General features: G+C 37.9%; 1 protein-coding gene across 2 annotated transcripts in view; it reads right to left on the bottom strand.

Annotated features, from left to right (window-relative positions):
• LOC146458541 (atrial natriuretic peptide receptor 1-like) overlaps window positions 1–21,777 on the bottom strand; it is a 51,135-nt gene extending 29,358 nt beyond the window's left edge. The window contains exons 1-2 of one of the 2 annotated variants that reach the window (XM_085091022.1): window positions 21,762–21,777; window positions 1,879–2,882 (exon numbers count right to left, since the gene is read on the bottom strand). In XM_085091022.1, the coding sequence (XP_084947148.1) occupies window positions 1,879–2,274 (396 nt within the window). In that variant the 5' untranslated portion in view covers window positions 2,275–2,882; window positions 21,762–21,777. Of the gene's footprint in view, window positions 1–1,878; window positions 2,883–6,654; window positions 6,772–21,761 lie in introns of those variants that run through there. The other variant, XM_085091021.1, reaches the window with a different exon arrangement.
• Between the last annotated feature and the right edge of the window lie 457 nt (window positions 21,778–22,234).

The following is a 22,234-nucleotide window of genomic DNA, read 5'->3' as shown; positions in this document are numbered from 1 at the left end:
CTGTTTATTACGCTGTACAAGGTGGTTTTAAGTTTTGAGTCTGTGGAGGAAATCCTATTTAAGTGTGATCTTTCAAATTAAAGCTACTGAGCAGGACTTTCCTGTGGTGCTGTTTGGTATCTTGTTCAAGGTAATTCTAACATTCTAACTATTAAGCCAGTCAATGAAATCCTAAAGTGTGACCCTTAAATTAAAAGCTATTATGCAACAATCACTGCAGTGTATTTATTTTTCTACACTTTTCAAAATAGAATTGGATATTCTTACAGCTTTGAATAGTTTGATGATGAGAAATTTAAATATGCAATAAATCTCAGTTTTGGCGATAATTAATCAAAGACAGGATATACAAAATTCATTTGAACTTGGCATCCTATAAGGGCACCACTTATCATGAACACCTCAAATTTTCCTCAGTCAAGTGGATATTAAAAATTTTGCTTCAAGTGGAGTTATCACAAAGTGACAGATTATAAGCTAATTTGTGTTGATATTGAAAACACAAGGAGTCATAAATACCAGATTACTAAATAGTAACGACAATATCCCCCAAGCAATATGGTGTAATTTATCTGATCAACAATAAAGAACAGAGAGTGAGCCATAACAAAAGAATATGATTTCCTCTCAAACAGATAAAGCACAGAATGTTCAAGCCTGACCATTTGTAAAGATTTCAATGTCAATGAGAGATTGCCAAGAATGATCTGAGTAGTTTGAATTCAATTTTGGAAATTATAATTATATGCAGCATAATCAAGCGTGTTTTATTTCAGATATCAATAACAGACTTGAATCACGATAACAGATCAAGATTTGTCCATCTTTCCGTTTTCCATTTTCCTGTTTCCTTGTTTGCTTGTTTGTTTGTTTGTTTGTTTGTCAGATTGTTTAGTGGTCTTCATTCATACCACTAAACAAAATACCAAATAATAAGATTACATTGAAAAAATTTAGAGATGTGGGTAAAACACAAAAATCTGAGTAGGAGAGCAATATTTTAACAGCGGCCTAGTAAATTATTTTCTGGGGTAAAAATATAACTAAAAGAGTTTCCAACTAATCAAAAACCTTTCATAACGTGAAACCTATTTATTTATCATCATCATTTTCAATAGGATCCTATTAGGCCTTAGACGAATCGGCTGTGGATCAAAATAAGACAAAATCTAGTGCGTAACTAATATTGACAGATGGAAACCCTTTTAAAACCTTATTGTTAAAGACAAAGTACGTAATATACATATTGCGCAAATGACAACATACATTTCCTTCCAGCCGATCGGTTGTTCGAATAGTATTAATTTTGGTAAAGTATACGCTAATTGCGTTCTAGAACACTATCACCGCAGGTTCAAAACGATAGAAATCGAAAATATCTCAAATCAAAAATGATTAGCGTTAATTTTCCGGCTTTTCTGCTAGCCGAAGTTTAGTTAACTCTTTTAATGTATACGCATATCTTAACTTATTACTACTGATCGAATGTACGAATATATTCCGAGTATCTGGTCCATTCAAATAAGCTTGAGATCGACATTGAGGAAGTTCACAACGCACTAAAAACAAATCGAAAGTAAAAAGTACATGAAATATTGAGGAAGCCGTGGCGAAACAAAAACTGAGCAATTAGTGCTTTTTGAATATGAACGTCTCAAAGCGCGTCCAAACCAGCTGGCGAAATGAAATCAGTAGCTCGGAAGACTTTCAAATAAATAATTGTTTACTGTCAAGAGAAGGCCTGTACTATTCACTACTGATTTCACCTTGCCTGGCTGACAGTTGAAGCTATTCAAGACAAGGCTATCACACACAAAAACAAAATCATAAAGCGTAATGAAGCCGATATTAAACAGCATAAAAGGTTTGTATACTCACGTATGAAATCATGGTCATGTTGAAAGCCGCTGCGTTCCTTGCTGCCGTCTGACAATTACAACCAGGGCCTATGAACGCCCGTACCCCGGTATTAATTTGATTTAGCTGTTCGCGAACAGCGATCAGCTCGTCGCATTTTGTGTTCTTCCACACAAACGTCAGATTATAATCGGGCAAAAGCGTCGGATCTGCGTTGATTTTTTCCAAGGCAATTGTCATAGCGGCCGCAAACGATTCCCCCTTGTTGTAATCGTTCTCAAGGTGTGGAAGCACCGTTGTGTACGGTATCAGAAGGCCTAGCTTGTACTCTCGTTTCTTCTCCGCCAGAGCTAACGAATTCATCATAATAAGGAACACAATAATCACTGTCGTCGACGCCATAACCCCAGTAAACATTTTCACAAACTCGCTAGCATTGGATGATTTGGTCAATAATTTCTAAACAGCCCGCCACTCAACTAACACCAATTCTTGGAAAATGAAACCGTTTTGTCAGTGGAAGAAGACAGCCAGTCTCGTCCGGCTATTAAACTCGTCAGAAATAATTTAACTGTCACCCGAGGCAAGAGTTAAAAACGTTACAGGCTGTTTTTCAACCGCAATGCGATTGTTTACCCCAAAGTTTAAGCCACAACAATCTGGCGGTGCCTACGGTGGTCCCACTTGAATGTCCCAGTCGAGGTACGAGGAAGCACTCTTGCTGTAAGTTGAGCCATTCCAATTCAGTGTGGCGCTGAGATTCACAGGGCCTCCTTGGCTGCAAGTGATTGACTTCTTAGAGAGTTACGGTCTACTGTGCCAGCCGGTCGAACTCATTTGAAATGCACCCGGGCTAAATGCAAGCTCATGAATAATACAAATTTGGGCCTCGGCCGTCCGCTGTCGTCCGAGCAACAAGATCGGAACAGCGAAGAAGGTCAACGCGTTGAAATTATGAAGCACGTGCTATGAATCTTGTTCAGTTTCACTGTCGGTTCTATACGGATTCTTCCAATTCCAGTGATCTGTGGAATATGAAATAAAAGTTGTAAACGTTTACAGCTTATATACGGAATGATTGAATGGGATCTCAATCGTTTTTCACCCGCAATCCCTTGAGGGCATTATGCCAAGGACACTTCGGTACCGTCAACACGAAGAAACAAACAAACAAATAACGGGTCTCAGCTGATATAAGGCAAAAGTTAGGCGAAAAACATTGCGACACGCTGGGCAAAAAGTGGCAAAAAACACACGTTGCTTTTAAAAATATATGTATATGGTACATCAATTTGCCTTTGTAAAGAGTCCATTGTCATTGTGATTTACCTCAACGGGACAAATTATCAATTGTCATATAAATTTAAGACATTTTAAGGATTTCTTATCAAAAATGTGAGTTAAATCTTTGAAACAATAAAAACAATTCAGCTTTTGTTTGAGTGAGTTTTCGACTGCATTTTATGTATGGTTGTACCTTTGTTTCGCATTCAATAACTCGGGTTGTAACTAAACGGACAGCAAGGTTTCCGACAGGAAGCTTGCATCCGGACGGTTCAAAGTGTACGTATTGTTTAGAATGAAATAAAACAAAAACAAAAAGTGGGGAATTTTCTAATACGCGAATCCATTGTTCTCGAAAAAATTGAGGTGCTTTCCGGCTTTTTTTCTCCCCCTCCCCCTCAATTTCCAATAGTGAGCCGACACAAGGACTTACTAACACATAAAAGGTCTCCATTTTCTGAAATTGATGCATGATTTCCTGTAGTTCTGCATTGTTTTGTCGCGATCCGTATTTCATAAAAATTCTAAATTTAAACCTGATGTCGCTTTGTTGTTATGGGAAGAACGATCGTTCGAAGAAACGACCCATTAACTTGGATATTGGATGATAGGTAAAAAAAAAACCTATCTAAGTGCAGTTGCCGTGAGGCTAGTCATTTTGTCATTTCGACTCTGATCATATTGACCATATTGGTACTTATACTTGCAAAGTAAAACCTACAAGGTAAATGATGGGAAACCAATCGACAAAACAGATGCATGCAGCAGGTTTTCCCGGCGTGCGAAAATAACTTTGCAAAAATAGTCACTAATGTAGGTTTATGCTTTGCCCTCTAGCTGTATCAGTTAAAAACGCGTAGGCGAGTAATTGCATGGGTCTAAATGTACCGTTTATGTTCGATTCTGTAGTCTACAGATGTAGAATTTTTTAGCCTGCGGTCAAACGAAGATCATAGTAAAAGTCGCCGACAATTCACGAGACTTGATAAGACTGAAAAGTACAGTTACTAAACTTTGGCATTTAATCACTAAAGTGGATTGAATTAAAGTTGTTGTAAACCGTGGTGGTCTCGAAATTGTCTTCCCCCTTAGGCTTAATACACCACACGATACAACCTCCCTAATTTCTTAAAGTTATATGCTCAAACCCCCAAGGTTTGTATCATTTAGCCATCGTTCAGTGCCCTTTCGAAAATGCGCACGCAACATTTGTGGCCTCAAGGAAGTAAACTTGATTTTTTTTTTCATATAGTTCCTGTGTGTGCCGGAGTACAAGGCGAAGCTTTAGCAGTCAGACTATTCTACTTGTGCAGGCCTTTAACTGCTTAATTTAGACTCAGGTCAACGCTTTATCATACCAACTTTGATGTTTCAGTGTACAAATGAGCATATGTTAAGAGATTATGTGAAAATATCAGGGACAAGTAATGCCTCAAGTCATAATAATCGTGGTTTTAACAGTTGTAAAGACTTCTTTTTTTTTAACAAATTGTAGAATTTGCAAACAAGTAACTGAATAACGCGGCAACTGAACTTTGAATTGCGTCTGTGGATGAAACATTCAAATAAAAGCTAGCGTCGATTTAATTATTCCCAATATATTTGTAGAACGGAATAACTCGTTCTTGTTTTAGGAAGTCTGAAACTTGCTCGTTTTCGGAAATTTTTCTAAGATTCACGAACAGTGAGCAGAAATTTGAATGACTACATATTAAATATATTATCCTTGTTAAAATACTCGGTGAATTGAAAATTTCTGTTTAATAAAGCGGCTCTGCAAATATCTGCATAAAATGTTCAGTGTAAATGGTGCATTTTTCTAACCAATGTTTTTTTGTATCGTGCTGTGACCATAATTGAGCAAAACAAACTGTGATAACAGTTCGTTTTCTCAATATTTCTTAACTAAAAATATTTCATTGACCGTAGACATGATAAGGACTGAGTTAGAAAAAAATATCATATTATATTTGCTAAACAGATGCGGAAATGCCCACTTTTATTTAGCGGTTGGCATTGGATTTTAGCGAAACTGATTCCAAGACAGCCATGTGTTTATCGCAATTGATTCAGTTTCACTAACAAATCCTCTCAAAACTTGTCTGATGCAGTTTCCTGTATTAATTTTCATTTTCAGATCTCTTGTTTGAACCAGGAAGAAAAAACTTAGCTAGCAAAGGAGGAACTGATAACGGCATTTAAATAATACTGTCAATAAGAACAAAGGCTTCATATTGCAACAATAACATTAGCGAATATTCAGTTGCTAAATACCGCAGTCGGTCGCAGGAAATATGATGTATATTAAACTCAGTACACTGGTAAAAATCGACATTTTGCTTTGATTGCTGTTAAATAAGAGTGTCTAGATCTGGCTGCAGCCATTATTTGTCTTGGAAACGACCACTCAAAAGACAAAATAAAGGGAAAATTATGTCTCTGAAGACGTTCAAAAGTTATTGATTTACGATAGCGCCATCTTGGCGGCCGTAAAAAGAAGTACATTGGTTGTCAATTAGTTACAAAATAAGGAATGTCTTTCGCACAAAAGTGAAATTTATTAACGACAATGTCGATTTGAATCAAAAGTCCAACCAAAGCTTTTTTCATTAAGATTTTGTAATATTCCTAAGCAATATCGTATCGAATGTAATTCAATTTGACCGGCCGCTCGTGTCTGGACGTGATAAACGACTCGACAGTGATAAAATCATACGATCTTAATTTTATGCAAAGGATTCGAACGCAATTTGCATTTTGGTTCTTTACATGTCAAAAAAGAAAACATCAACATTTTGGAGTACTTTTTGACGTAGCGAAAGATGATAGTGTGATTTTTGTTTCTTGTTTTGTTTTAGTGGCGAGGATGGATGAAAATTTACGTGAGTCAGAGAGCGAGCACGAGCACCTTAATGTTTTGAATTCAAACAAGGAAAATAAGCAAAAAAAATGAATCTGAAACCGAAGACGGAAGGATCATGAAAGATGATAGGCACAAAGTTAGCGTAATAAACAAATTGTGATGAGTTATTCGAAATAACATTAAGTTGATTGGAGTAGAGCCATACATCGGCTATCTTCAACATTCGATTTTCGTACGTCTTCTCAGAGCGGCAATCAGATACGTTTAACCTGGTTATCGGCAACCTTAAAAAAAAAAAAAAGGTTAAACCGCGGCTAACGAAATCTCAACATGACATACAATATCCGACAAAACCTCTACCCATCAGATTAACTACTGATATAGACATTTTCGAAAGTTAATGTTAAATCGGAGAGCGATTCTGGGAAATTAAAACATAATTACTAAAATGCGATCTTTAAGTTGTTCCTGAAGCTAAACCCACCTCCAGCAAGTCAACCCCAGTTAATTTTTCTGACAGCAACTGCAAGACCTCTTACGGATGCGAAGCTTGATACACACTTCGAGTGAACGAGCAGTATATATACGCCGTCACTTAAAATGTAACTTTTTCACAGTCAGTGAGCCCGAGATATACGAAAATCTCCTACCTGATGGTTCTCCCTTAAAGAAAATGGAAATCGATAGATGTCAGTTTTAAGCGACGGACACTAAGAGTAGCATTTGATCGGTTTTGCGTTCTTGTATAATACCGGCTTGTTCCCTAGTTGCTGAGGTCGGCTTCGACTCTGTTCAATATACAATAATTACCCGCTGACTAAAACATCTGCCTCCTGCTAGGTTGTCTCACTCAAGATTAGCGACCGCCCTATGCGTCGGTTGAAATTTTTCATTATAACTTAAGATTTTCCCCAAGGTTTTCCGGTATAATCTAATTTACCGATTAGGGCCAATTAAAGAGCGATTCATGCTGCCATGATTGGCAGCTGTCACTCACCGATCTCGGGATATGTTCCCACGAAAATAGTTGTGGCATGGCACGTTTTCATGTCCCGCAAACGAGAGAGTTACCTGGCTAATTATTATGACTTTTTTCCTGTAATATTGCCTCAGTAACGCGCTAGACTATCGCAACAAAGTTGGGAGGTTAGATGTTGTGTGGAAAATCAACAGTCTTGGGAAAGCTTGAAACAATTCTCTTATTGGTATTTTCTTTTGCATAGTATAAAATATTTTAAAACAGTTATCCAGACCTATCAAAAAGCAGTAATGACCTCATGAGATAGATACGTAAAGGGCTTTACATTCGATACGATTGACCCTGGGTTTTTTCCGTTTTGGGGCCAACACTAGACATCAATACAGAAACAAAACGTATCTGGCCCATCTTTACTGTCCAAGGGTACTGTCCTAACGCTTTTTCGACCCACACTGGTGTAAAAAAAATACATAACCACAGTCAAAACTAGATAAAAAGACATGGGATTCCGCAGGTACTTTTTTGTTGTCCTGATCCCATGCCAAAATATTACCTGTCTAAACTCAGTGTTCCGAAATGTTACAGGGTAACATCTAACCCATGCTGCAGGTTTCCGTGCATATGCGCCTTCGATTCATTAAAAGACGCAAGAAAAACAATAAAATAAAAGGCACACTTATCAGTAGAGCAAACATATTCTCTTATCCAAGATATTAAGATCTAAGTTAAGAGCTCAGAGTTGTCCTCGGCAGTTTACTCCAAATTTAATACGAAATAAAAATGGAAAACAATTTTTACGAGAACTATGCGTCTTTTCGAATACACTTCTTAAAACTGAATACTATTTATTTTCTGCCTTGCATCCGGCTTACGTGATATTTAAAAATTAAACAACCTGGTTATTCGTTAAACTTCGACAAGCTTAAATATGCGCGCACACTGCAAATGCATCTTCCCGCCCTAATTTAACAAGCTGTCTCCTGATTCAATGTTGGCCTATTCTTAAGGAAAACAACTACGAATCTAGGTATTAAAATTTGTAGAGCTAATTAGCGCATTTTAGTTATCCCAGAAATAAGCCAAGCCACAGCCCTAAAACACATTTAGTACAATTCCTTGCCTCAATATGAATATATGAAACGTATACTCATTGAGTATTTTTTTTCTTCACTATTATTGGTACACAAAACATTTCTTCGAAACTTTCTTGGGATTTTTTTTAGACCAGTGTAGACCCTGACGGTTTTTCCAAGTGCGCGGGGCGTGCGGCTCGATCCCGCGAAGCCGGCTCAGTACCGGCTAGACATTATGCTTCGCGTTCAAGTATCTCACGAAGGAAAGCGCACAACTCTTGCAGTCTTGTTCTCACGGCCAACTCAGTTCTGAAACAATGGAATAGACTCTTGTTGTTTATACTTGCGTTTTTTTAATACAACGCTGTGCACAAAGGATGCATGTGCGACTGAGGCAACTCGCTATTTAAAACCTAAGCTATTAGCAAACATCTGCAGATCATCCGTTGTTGGGCTTCGCAGCCAAACATTTAGCAGGTGACTATTTATTAAGCGGCAAAAAAGTGACGGCTTAGGGACTTTCACCATTATTACTACCAACAGCCCCCAGACGTGTTTAGACTGTTAAAGAACAAACAAACGATAACAATAACCTCCCGAATTCTATGTAAGTTGCAAAAAATTTGATGAACAATCACTCGCATTAGGAAATCGTCGTCAAAGAGATTTCATATGAACTACCACACTTTGGGATTTTATCCAGAGCTGCAACGTAACAGAACCACCCACACAGAACGTCAAAATGTAGGTCGCGTCGGATGTAATTCCGTCCCAGAGAAACTGCAAAAAATCACAGTAATTCACAAGTTATACACCTGATTGTGGAGACTGAAAGGGCTCAGTATCAGTCGAGCAGAGTACAGATGCGCTCCATATCTATAATTTGTATTGTCTCCGGTCCCGCTACTACGTACGACCTTTGAATTAGCCCGACCGTTCGAATTTGTTTTTTTTTTCGGTTACAGTATATAATCCAGGTGTTTAAATAGACGTTTAACTTGTCTGCAGCGTTTAAACATATATACACATGTATTCGTTAAGACTGATAAGAAAGTGTTAAAAAGTTCACGGCTTCAAGAAAAGGCAATGTTTCTAGTTAGCGTTAAAAATAAATAATTAATCGTTTACAATAACAGAGGAAAAAAAATCTCATAAGAAACATCTGTTTGAAGCTGGTTAGAAAAGACAAATATTTTAATATTGTACAATAAGCATAAAGATACAATCACACGCTCGCAGCACACTTGATTTTGAACGATGTTCGTCATATACATTAGGGAATTGATCTGGAGGATGACGATTTCCCGCCTTTTTGCCGCGCTCCTGGCCGCGCTGCCATGAAGAACAACACCGCTGACCACTGTAACTCTCCGTTTCCCAACTTTCCTCTCGCTGTTTTTCGCTGTTTGATACAGCCACTCTCCAGAATTTCTGGATTTGGTGAGTATTTTTCCCATTAATTTGCTGTTTTTTAACTGAAGGTAGTTGTTCGTTCGTTTTCGCAGAGTATCAAAAAGCTTAAGACATCGAAAATATTGCTCATGACTGACTGAGTGTGACAAACGAACTGAAGCCGGCCAAATGAAATCTGACGCATTATATTTGGGCAGGCATGAGGCTGCCTCCAGGTCATTAATACGAAAATGGTCTGTGTTTAATGTGGCAAACTACGAGTCGGTAGTTTATTGTGGTCACAAATAAACCAAATGAAGCGAATGTTGTCGGTGGCGAACCAGCTACCAAATCGAACCAAATTATAAATATGTGATCCAAAACCAACCAAAACATGAACTGAGGAAGCGCGCTTGGCTACATTTTGTTTCTGTTTTGTCATCTTTTTTTTAGAGAGGATTTTTCTCTTATCAATTCAAAATATTATGGATTTTTAGACTGTTCACAGTCTCCTATTTTTTCGATAGAACTGTCGCCATCTTGGTTGTAACAGCGAGCGCAACCTGGGGAGAGTGTCTAAACTACTGACGGGGGTGGGGGGGGGGGGGAGTGATATAAAAAGAGAGTGAGAGAGAGAGAGAGAGAGAGAGACAATGCACCCTGACTAGGGGCCCTCTCAGTACAAAAACACTGCGGAGCTTACGAACGCGAAGTACAAATAAAAGCTTGGGGATGAGTTGTTTGCCGGATGTTGTCATTAAATAATGGACCACACTGAACCATTCCTTCCCAGACAAAGACGCTTGTTGTTGTTTGTAAATACCATTCGAAATTCTGATTCTAGATAGCTAGCTAGATAGCATTTCCAAGGCTATGTTGGTTACACTGTAGTTATAAAAGGTGTTGCCCTGCTAGACTAAACAAAGCGAAGGCAGTAATTAACAAATGCTGTAAATTAGTAAACCAAATAAGAGGAAAGAAATAAAAATTTGCCTGGTAGCTTTATCCAGTGAAATTCGTCCTTCACTGTTCATGATATCCCGTGGAGCAACTACAAATTTTTTGCCTTCGAAGTTTAATTGCTAGTTTTGATGCAAAGGTAAATATATTTATAATTTCTTCCATCACCACTGAAAACTGTAGACTTTCATTATATTTATAAACAGCGACAGTTTTTAACTGCAGCCAGTTTATAACTGTTATTTTTCTGCTCATCTTACTTAGCAAGGAAAAATGACTTTCAATGTTTTTTATATTGGGACAATTCAATGTCGATTTGAGTTTTTGGTCTCTAAATTTTACAACCGGAAAGAAAACCGAAACCAATCTAATGATTTGAAAATTCCTCACTTACCATTGTATCATTTCAGTTTTGCTGGCGATTTTTTCCATCATTCTGGGGAATGTTTTCCCGAAATCCAGTGTCTGTAGTTTCCAACCGATGTATTTAATGATTGCCTTGTGTGAATTTAGTGGTGTCTCTTTAATAAATAAAACAATTCAAAGCCAATTAGAGCTGATGTGGATTTTGTGGAGAATCGATCAATTTCTTAAAACGTCAATTTTTATAAGTGCGTCCAGATTCTCCTGGTGAGAATTAAAACTAAAAACTCATGAGATTTATTTTTAATGAACTCAGTTAAATTCTCGCTGAGTGAAGTTTTTCTTGGACTGGTCTGACAGGCAAAACAGACGGTTTTCTGAATTAAATTTCCTTACAGTAAACAGCTCCAAACTGTCCCTTTCTAAAACGGTGTTTCAATTTATTATTGGTCAATTGTCGAAAGTTTATATCATAAATAACTTTTCAGAAATGAACGAAGCAGAATTGCAAAAACGTTTGAATCAGATAAGCACTATCGTTTGCAATTGTTTACTTCTTTTTGGCGCCTGCCGCAAATGTCGCTCTGTGCGACTTGCGTGGTTTTAATTTGAGCGGGTTGAGCTGAAGGAATTCTACTGATTTCCGGTCTTTTCTTGTTTCTTTTTGTTATACTGTTGTTCGAGTTTATTTTAGGTCTCTTTAGAGCCATAGAAATCAAAACACAGAAAATCCACAAACCTGTCTTACAACAACCAGTGATCCTTACAACAACAACAGGATAATCGAAGTCAAATTCAAAACCGATCTAATATGAAGACCAACTTTAATTTCCGACATCAATGAGCAGCTGCCAGGTCTACGTTTTCGTCCCGATTGTTTGTTCCAGAGCCATATCACAAAAGAAAATGATCTAGAATTATTTTAAGCATCACGCAATGCGTCCTGAGAAATCTAGGCGCAAGTTTGGGACGAAACAGAACTTTTAGTGGCGAAATCGGTACGTGAAAAAGTTTATACAAAGAGCAGAAATTCCTCTTGGAAGCTTCTTAATACACACATGTTCCAGAAAAGGTTAAATTTTATTGCCTTTACTGCATGGCCATCAAGAAAATGTCTGCTTTTGCATTCTCAAGCTGAATCTGCGAGCTGCTGCTGTGGTGCAACTTTCGTGCCTTCTTGCACACCGAGATTGTTTAAACCAATCATATGTGATATCTTCAAACGAAAATTCACTTCATATAGACCAGTAAAAATGACGTTAATCCGGCATGGACAAAGCAATTTTATCAATTAAAAAACCCGAGTCTTTTACCATAGAGCCTTACCAGTTTATTTTCTCAGTGGACACTATGTAAATGTTTTCCTGAGAACTTTTTAAAGCTAACTTCACGGCTTGGTAAAGCATTAGTTGCTATCGCGGGCTTCACTGTATACATAATCGATGTTGTCTTCACGTACCTTTTTGCTTTGAAGAGTGTCATGAATTCTAAAAACAATTTTCAATTTAAGCGTGAGTCCTCCTTTTCAGATTCACGGCAAGTGACTTGGATGGAAGCTATTGTAATTTTGGCAAGTGTTGCCATGCATGAGCAAAAACACAATTTTAACTCATCTAGATTTTAATTCACACGTGTTACAATTAATCTTAACACGTATACGCGTGGCCTATTGGCAATTGCTTAGAGTAACTGAGTAAGAATCACTGACGGGGTGAGTGAAAAACCGGAACTCTCGACAGATTGATAAGTTAGAAGTTTGTTTCTACACTTCCCCCACCCCGTGGGGCACTGTCACGGAGGTTTTGCCGTATGTTAGTCAAAGCTGCTTAAATATTACAGCGAAGATTGCTGTTAGAGGACCTTGAAGAAAATATGAATGATTTCGTAAAGGAAGAATAGACTGTCAAATCAATTTTAATTTTAGCGATTTCTCTAAAATTCACAGGATTAACAAGTTTTTCAACTTGCAATCCACTTCCATCCTAGCCATCCCCAGCCAAAGATAACAAGTACTAGCTTCTGTGTACTAGTAGTTGAGAAAACTGACCCATTATTTTCCATTGATACAAATATGTGGCACTGCTGCTTAAGGATGGTGCCTTCGTTTGTTACTGCGCATACGCTCTGCGCATCTCGAGATACTCGGGTTTCCCATGGTTGGTGCCTACTAATATAGGGTTATTTTTGCGCGGCTTAAAACCATGTAGAGAAAGCAGAAGTTAGCAAGTGCTCTCGGTATCCAAAAAGAAAATTGGGGGTAACCATGCATTTTTCAGAGAAAATAAAGCTTCAATTTGGGAAAAAAAACGCCATACATTGCTTGTATTTTACTGCTTTTTAGAATAATTGTTGCTTATTTATCTCTAAAAAATGCGTGCTTACCCCCAATTTTCTTTTTGGATTTCAATAGCCCTTGCTAAGATCTGCTTTTCCCGCATAGTCATAAATCGCGCAAAAATACTTCGGTATTAGTAGTCACCGTCCTTAAGTGCAGACATTCCTTGAGTTATAGTCCGCGTGTTTAGACATCTGATTGATGAAGCACGTTTAAGATTTATTGTTTGCTCGTCCAAAAAAACGTAAAGTCTGCACTTTGCAATTGCAAGATACATCCCTCACATAGGTCCGCAAACTGACTCCAGTCATCCCTCAAATTTCAAAGTCAGTATGAAAAAACTAAACAAAACTTCGAAATTCGCTGTTGAGTTAATTTTACGTGCACTTTGTCATAAATTTCCGTAAATCATAAATATCCCTCTGAGAAGAGATAAAGGAAATTGACGTTAAACAGCGCTCAATTTTTTAAGATATATTTACGAAACCCAACCCATCCATTTGCCGTTTCTGTTTAAAGCCAGTTAATTTACGTCAAAAGTGAAATTCTTTTTTAAAGGATATGATTGGATTGGATTTTAAACACGATAAATTCATCAATACAGAATAAAATTGGTACAATCTATCCTACATGTATGATAATCTACGTAAAAATTTACTCTAAGATAAAACATGCCCAAAAAAAAAAAAAAAACTGCCTTACGCGAATGTCGTGTTTGTCAGGGTACAGTTAGTGACTGCATGAGGAAAGAGGGTGCGAGAGAATAGTTGATGACAGAGATCGTTTAGTGATTTATATCCTGCTAGCCGGAAATAGAAAGCTAAACTAAACTGTTTCAAAGTATCGCTCCACTGTAGCTAAAGCTGTTTTTCAAAAAGTTGGTGCGAGGCAGTGGAGCTGTAAGCCTGAGTTTGGATACGGAGTCTCGAGATCATAGAATATTCAGCTATGTCACTACTGTTGATAAATATCGCGCTTAGATCAGTAGTTAGCATGAAGACCGTAAAAAGATTTCAAGAAGAGTCCTACGAAAGCTGATATAACACACCTCACTTTTCCATCGATTGCAACAAGCGTTTTGACTACGTAGTCCGTGTGAAAGGAAAAATAGCCTAACAGTGGCTTTATTCAAGATCTAGATAGCTCAAAGCCGCGACCACTTTGATTATGGGCACTAAATTTTTTGGCCACTATGAGAAGACAAATCTGATTTTTTTCAATTTACTGTTGGCGCGGCTTAGAACGCTTTATCAATAACTCCAGTTATTCATGAGGTGAAATTGCCATTATTAGATTCTAATACATCTCTTGTGTAATTTAATCCTTCGGAATACGAGAAGCGGCCGAGGCGCATGCTCTGTTTATTCAATACATTCGTAAGTTGTGGAGGACGAAATTGTTTTTTAAGAGATATGCGTCGGTAAATCAAACGAATAGATGAGAATTTAATTGATATGTCACCTATTTGTAACACATAAAAGCCATATTTGTAATTTAAGTCACGGAATAACCTTCGTTTGTAGTAAAGGACTGCTTAAAATGTGTATTCCTTATGCAACAAGACGCGAAACGTTGCGACTTACTTCCACATTTACAAACAAATTTCCTTAGTTCGTTACTCCGTTACGGGACGCAGATCTAAATTTGAGCTTGTTTTGATATTCTGTTTATAAACGGCATTTCAAGCTGCAAATATCTCTGTATTATGTTAATAATGATGCCTCAAAAAGTTAAACTGAGCCAAAATATCAGTCCTTAGACAAAACAATTAATAATTTCATCAAAAATGGTGTTCACGCCTCGAATTTTGGGCTTTTTGTGATTAAATTTTCTGATTTTCAGGGGATAAGTGCGGTTTCATTCATTTATATCTAATTTCCGAGCGTCACAAACCAAAAACAATCTTGATTGGAAAGTAATCCTTCGGAGAGAAGAAACGTTTTTTCGGTCCGCTTTTTACTCTGTTTTGCAAACATTGCGATGAAATATGATATATTCGCATGCAGAATTATCGGCTGGTATTTAATACTGTTGTAAAACTTCGGTAGAACTGCGAAAATCTGTTTCTGAAAAATAAGGAAATTAAGGCATGATTTACACGCTAAGAGATTAGCTAAAAGTAATATTGTGGTTTTATAAGCCAGTTTAGTTTGTACTGCTGAAACACCGAGACACCGCATAAATATCAACTAACTCTTTCACGATACTTTTCCGCTCTCGAAGAGTAGATAATTATTCAGTAACTCAGCATTTCATCGCCGAGGAAAAAGTTCAAAATCTTGAGAAAAACTTGCTCATAAATTCCCAGATAATGTTTTTGAAAATGTAAACACCTGACATCAAATTACTAAATGGGAAAATTTTAAGCGCGCTTTTAAATCGTCTTTGCGGGTAAATTATTTGGAAAACAAATAACTACGTGTACTTCGCGTTTTGATGACTATAGCTGCTTGTAAGCGATCTAAGTAAAAAACAGTTTTATATGGATTACGCGTAAAATATATCCGCTAAGTTACTATGAAGTTCGCTAGATCATGACTGCCGCAGAATTCAATTTTTATGCTTTCGTTTTACGTTAATTCAAATTCCATATTGCCTTCAATCAATATCACTGGTCACACGTTAAAAAGTCAAGGCACAGCTTATTCACACTACTCAAGATTCCAGAAAAAGTGTGAATTAGGAGCTGTGCAGTAAACTGAACACTGAAAGTGCAGGGAAAATGACCAAAAAAAAAAATTCCATCTTTTACCTTAGCTTGGCCCAAGAAATCACCAGTCCTTGTTCGCTCAAATGCGGCAACAAGATACTAATACGTTGGAAACTCAAATTTATTTCATTTAATTTACAGGAAAATGTATGGTAATGTGACCGAAAAAGAATCCATAAATTACAGAATAAACATTGCACTTTCTTCTAGCGACAATTGGACAAATAGATCTTACTTAATCCTCGATTTTTGCCGAGCATCTGGCGCATAGTGGATGGCGGCAAGGTTCTGGTAGACGTGCGTTAAATTAGCAAATATTTTAACTGCAATTAAGACTGACATTTATCTACATTAGTTTTCAAACAATAAAAGTTGGGAGGCCGAAAAGTAAATACAAAAACGGAATTAAAATCTTAGAGTGTGTCATGATAGCCAAGGTGGTGTCTGTGCGGTGTCTGCTCCTACTTTGTTCCGCTGGATTTAGATAACACGGGCTCTGACAACGAGATTTGACTGCTTCACCTGGCCGTCGAGTGGCACCGACCTTCTCGCCCTTGTTTAACACGCGTACTGGCTGAACCCGTGTGCTCTCATCAACTTTGAAGTCCTTACAATGGCATAAATCTTCTTAATTTCTGTTTACTCTAGCTTTCGGTAGCCTCCCACGCAGTCGTTTTTAGGGAGGAGGAGGTCATACGAGTCCCCTAAATACGACTGCGTGGGGGGCTAAGCTTTCTGCTGATTTTGGCCTAATTTTAGTTGGATTTAGCTGACCTTCGAGTGGAGTATTAGTCGAGCGTGGGAGAGGAACGAAACCCTCTTCCCCTCAACTCCAGCTTGACGATCGAATCTCGGTCTGTCTCATTTTTCTTTTACCATCTGAATACTGAGTTTTTTAAGCAACGTGCTGAGTTTTTTAAGTAACATATCATAAAGCGTGTTTTTAGCTAATTTTTAATTCTTATTCCTAATTTTTATTCCTTATTGCTGTCTTTGTATTTTCTATTTTAAAAATATTTGTAATTTTTAAATCATTCATAAGTTTTTAAAGCATTATGTAGTTTTTGCTCAATCTACAGGGCCCCACTGAATATCACTTTCGTAATGTTGGCTCCCTGTATAAACGTTTTGATTTCTGTATTTCGATTCCGATGCTGCCTATCCTACAAGCACAGGAGAAAACTTCTGGTACCCAAGCTATCGTTCCTGATAAATAAACCATTTAAACTGCGTACACGACCCCACTACACAGCTCCGTAGTATGGCCAGTTCTTCACGTATGCGCACAGTCCGCCTGTGCGCATGCGCTCACTCGAGTCCGGTTTTCCTTCCCGAGAAGAGACCCTTCGGGGGGTGAGCGCGGGCTCATTTCTAGAATAGCAGCTGGTAATTCCGCCTACTGTTTTCTCATGTGAAAAGAACTTCAAATTTTGTGTCTTGCATGGATTACCAACAGGTCATTTCCACGATGGTGTCATTTTAATACAATTCCTAGAATTCTTTAGCATTTTTTTAGCTAGTTGGTTTTTTTTGGTTAAACCTCATTAGGACTACACAATTTAAACGAGAAAGGAAAAACGACATGAACTGATGGTCTAGTTTCAAAAGAACCTAAGAGTGTGATACGAGAAGTGAATTATTTGCATGTTTTCCCTCTTTAACAATACCTCTAAGGATGGTAGTTTCAAAAGTTTTTTCCTACGGCGACTTAAATTATGTTGCTGCCGAAACTGTCTACGTCGCGATTGTCCACTTCGGCGCAAAGGCACACCGCCACCATGTTGACTTTTTGTGCAACACCGTTGCGCATTCAGTCATCGTTAAAAATTCACTTTTAAAATATCACATTTAAGAGACTTTAACAAACAATAATAAATATATCTTTGGAGACTTACGGGTGCTTGCTTACATGAAGTAGAAAAACAGAGCCTCTTGTCCAAAAACCGCGCTGAGCCAGACATATAACTGCTTACTGATTGAGTGACGAACGAATTTCAATCAAATATTGCGTGCGTGATGTGTTTCAATATTTGCAGTTGAATTAATGATATATTGGGCTTCCTTTCAATTAATTTTGATGCTAAGTGTATTTATATCAAATGCATGTTTTCCGCTTTTTGCTTGCAGAAAAAAAAAAAGAAAACAGAAACAAGGAAACACACCACATATTTTTCTTATCAAATGAGTGTTAAAAATGGAAATTTGCACCAAAGAGTGAAAAGAAAATTTTAAATTCTCCGTACAAAGCTAGGTCTATGAAAATTTGTTATCAAGCTTTCAAAATTATCAGCTTTCAGCTTTACACAATTACATCGGAAATTCTGCCGAATTGCTTTATTCTTTCCTAATCAGGCTGTTTACAGGATTCTGTTTTCGCGTGTCTTTGTCCTATTCGGACCCCCCCGTCATTTTAACATTTTCAATTAAGATCGAATTCTAAACAACCAACTCGCTATGCTGAAGTTGTAACTTAACAAAGATAAATGAATCAATTTAGTTATCTCAGTAATAATTCGTTCTTGTCCATACTTTTACCCTTGGCCGATATTAAGCATTGAAAATTGGTAATTGTCATATTCTGTTTCATTTCATAAATTTAACTTCATTTTATTTCGAGAGTTGGACGAAGGAGAACGCAATCCAGAGTCGACGCACATTTGCCTCACTTTCAAGTCAGAATTCTGCTGGCCTCGCTTTCACATAAGAATCATGCAAGGGCCTTAAGCCTTCAATGCTACTGTCAACATAACAAGTTCGAGTCACGATCGAGGAAAATGGCGTAGCAGTCGCCAAGCCGTGGAATTTCCACGTTCTGAAATCTCTATGGAAGTTGGGAACCACTGTCGAGCGTTCGGAAGTTTTTGCTGTCAAACTTCAGTCTGACTTTCGATAAACATCAGCTATGCTGTTGTGCTGAATCAAGATAAAATAAAAAACTGGACTCGCAAGCAGTGCTAAAGATCATCCAGTCGAGTGGCTACACTTCTTGTGAAAATCAAGTGCCATAGCATTATTTCATTTGATAAAAATAGATTTTCATGCTTGTGTGAAATTCGACATCGAACATCCTTTGATATGAAGATAGCTCACTTCACTTCACAGGGCTTCCCATTGTTAAGCGCAAAATTTGCGCAAAACAATAGCCTTGATGCGAGTGACTGACAGTTGTCATGTACAGAATCAACGAACTGTTAACGTGTTGTTGTTAAAAATGGAGTTGTCAGCCGGCCAATGTTCATGTTCGTGAATTCATTAATAGAGAGCTTAAGCAACGACAACGGCAACGAAAACGTCACCTGAAGATATATATTTATGTCATTTGTGCTACTTCGCCATTATTTCAACTCGCTCAACTTTTACAAACATGGCGAACTATCCAGGAACCAAATTGGAAGGAGGGGCGTACAAATTAAGAAAGGAAATGAAAAATTGACCGTCGTGCGTTCACGTTCGGCTCCACAAAACCTTAAATGTGGTCATTTCACGTTGTTGTTTTGCAGAGGACCGCATAGAAATGTACCAAAATGTAAAACGCACGTGCAGAGCGATTGTTTTTGCTCATTAAACCTATTGTTTTGCGGCGTTGTGGTTGCCGCTGCCGTCGTCGTTGCTTACTTCCGGGGGGGGGGGGGGGGGGTTACTTAACCCATGTTACTTCGCGGTAATCCCGTGACTGAAAGATGGCCGCGCGCGTTCACGCTTGCGTAGGAACAATTATCATTGGCGAGAAATTGTCAACTTTATATCGTTCTGTTCTACTTGTAGTTTAGATCACGGTGTCTAAGGTATGTCCCGTAGTCGGCCTGGGGCCAGGCTTCGGATGGCTTGGTTGCAGACTCTCGCCGCCGCAGTCAAGTCAAAAATTAATAGATACGGTATTCCATTCGAGAAAATTCCGCAACACTGATTTTTCACCAAAAAAAAAAAAAAAAAAAAGAAAAAAAAGAAGAAGAAGAAGCTTTGTAGTAGAAGGTTAGACTAAAATAGTATACCGTCTTCGATAGGTCTTTTCCTAAAAAATTTAAAGCGTTTTTGTTGAAAATGTTTCGAATGAAGTTTGGGGAAAAAAAAAGGGAGCAGTGTCACGCAACGAGCGAGGAGCGAGCCTGTACCCTGAGTGACCTGTCACATTTTGGATAAGCGAGAATTGCAGAGAATTGGCCGCATTCAATCTGACAAACTGAAAGCTTCGTGGGAGAGAAAAAAAGGAAAATCTCCTACATCTCCAGCGACTCCTATGAATATTCGTATTGTAGTAATTTAAGGTGACTCCCGCGAAATAAAAGTTGTCGTGAAAAGTTTCTCAAACTTTCTGTGATTGTTCACTACTATGTACTATTTCGAGAAATGAATTTATTTGATCAGTTATTGCCATGTCTGGTAGTAACAGAAGTTAATAGATAAAGTACGACTTAGAAAAACGTTATAATAGAAAGCATGAAGCATAATCGGCAACTAAAGGTGAATTTCTCGGCAGGGAAGCAAAATATGAAGCAGTATCGACCCAAAACGTTTCTTGCGTGCGAGTGCTCTATATCGCTTTGAGCATGTAAGGAATTCCGGTGCATCATCCAGGCCTGGTCTCTGGCTCTATGGTCGTTTAAGTCTGGGTTCTAACTTAGTTTAATGACGTCGCTAAATAACAAAAACGAAAGGAACCACATAGGAACTACCATAAATTAGCTTTGACAGACAACAGACAGACTCAGAGCCAGAAGCTAGAGTAATTTTGTACAGTATAATAAACCGTACCACAGGAAAGCATTCGGTCAAATAACTTTTGATGGTCACACTTGAGAATTTCATTCACAGCATAAAACGTTTTAACAAAAATCATAATTTGACGTTGGACTAAAGAGTTTAATGCATTATTCTTTTAATACTCGCTTGACATTCAAGTTACATCCCTGGGAGGGCTCTTCAACACTGAAATGGAAAAACGTCCTCCGGCAATCTTCCATAATAAAACAAAAGTCGCAATTCAGCTGAAAATATTTATCTGCCTTTAAACTCGAGCAATAAAAATAGATATGTTAAAGTTAACGCGAAACGCCGAAGGGATGCATATTAAGACCTGAGTGTTTGGGTCGGCACGGAATCACGGGTTGTAAGTAGTAGCGAAAATTCAAAATAAAATTTGGTTCAACCGTTATAGATTGATGAGGATCGATTTGCCACAATACGTTTGACAATCTGAAGCAAAATAAATCGTGCTCTGGAAAGACATCCAAGCAGGAGAGAGCATTTATTTTATGCGAGATTATGACAAAAGAAACACCAGGTGTAATTACTGTATGTTCACTGTTTTGAGAAGAGATCCTTGGAAAATTGGCCCCGAGGGATGATTTAGCCGTGATATTAGCGAACTGAGAACAGCCCAGTTGGTTATAAATGCCCACTGGACAGGAAACTAAAAGATATGAGTAATATCATGATCTCGCTTGAAATACGGTCACAGGAATAAGTCCAAACGTGATCCAAACGTGCAAGGAAAGAAAACCTCAAGCTTATGTGGTTTTTGCTGCGTAAATGGTTTTGTACATTTTATTTTTAGTTAAATACTGTCTGCCTCTCGTAGATGTCTATTTGAAAATGTCCCCCGGCGATTTACGACCGAATTGAAAGAAACTACCATTTTCAGATATGCTATTTTAGGCAAATTTTATGTCGATAATTAACTGACCCAGATAGAAGATCAGAGTGAAATTGAAATGCAAATACACATTAATAATTCAAAGTATTTCATCGTGTTTGAGGCTTTGTTGTTGTTTTCCGGCGAGGAAATCGACGCTTGGACATATGCAGTGTATCGCAGTTTGTAGGAAAGCAACAGCAGAGTCAATCCTATACAGTTTACTGCCTTCAACACATGTTTTGGCTTTAAAAAACAATACAAGCAAAGCAGTAAAAATCATGAAAATGCAACAAAGAGGAGAACACAATACCTTAATCCAATATTTTGGTCAGAGATTATCCAAGAAAAATTATCGGTTTTTGAAATCTTCTGGTTCTTCGTTGATCTCCCACAACTTGACAAGTGACGCTTTTACTCCGGCCAGTAGTATACGTCCAGTACGTCGATAAATGTCCTGCGTTGCATCGTGCCTTAAAAAAAGAAGAGTTTTTGAAATGTTTTGCTATCGCCAGTTCAACTGACTCTAGCCCAGCGTAAAAATCTGCGCACCTATCTGCGAGATTTTGCAGTAATAACAGCAACGGAGAGGAAAATTCTGAACTGATCTTGCCCTCGCGAGCTATTACGTACCGACATTCATTCTCTTTGTGTTATTGTATCCCATTTCAAACAATTTAGTCGTAGAATTTTTTCTTGGCCTACCGTCGACCAACGCCTGTACTTCCAACTCCAGCTCTCTGCGATGATAGTTTTAAATGATTTTCACTTCAAAATACATGTTAT

This window comes from Pavona decussata, unplaced genomic scaffold, assembly GCF_977016875.1.
Source record: "Pavona decussata unplaced genomic scaffold, jaPavDecu1.1 SCAFFOLD_233, whole genome shotgun sequence".
In the NCBI taxonomy this organism is placed as follows: domain Eukaryota; kingdom Metazoa; phylum Cnidaria; class Anthozoa; order Scleractinia; family Agariciidae; genus Pavona; species Pavona decussata.
This window is presented reverse-complemented; position numbering and strand designations above follow the sequence as displayed.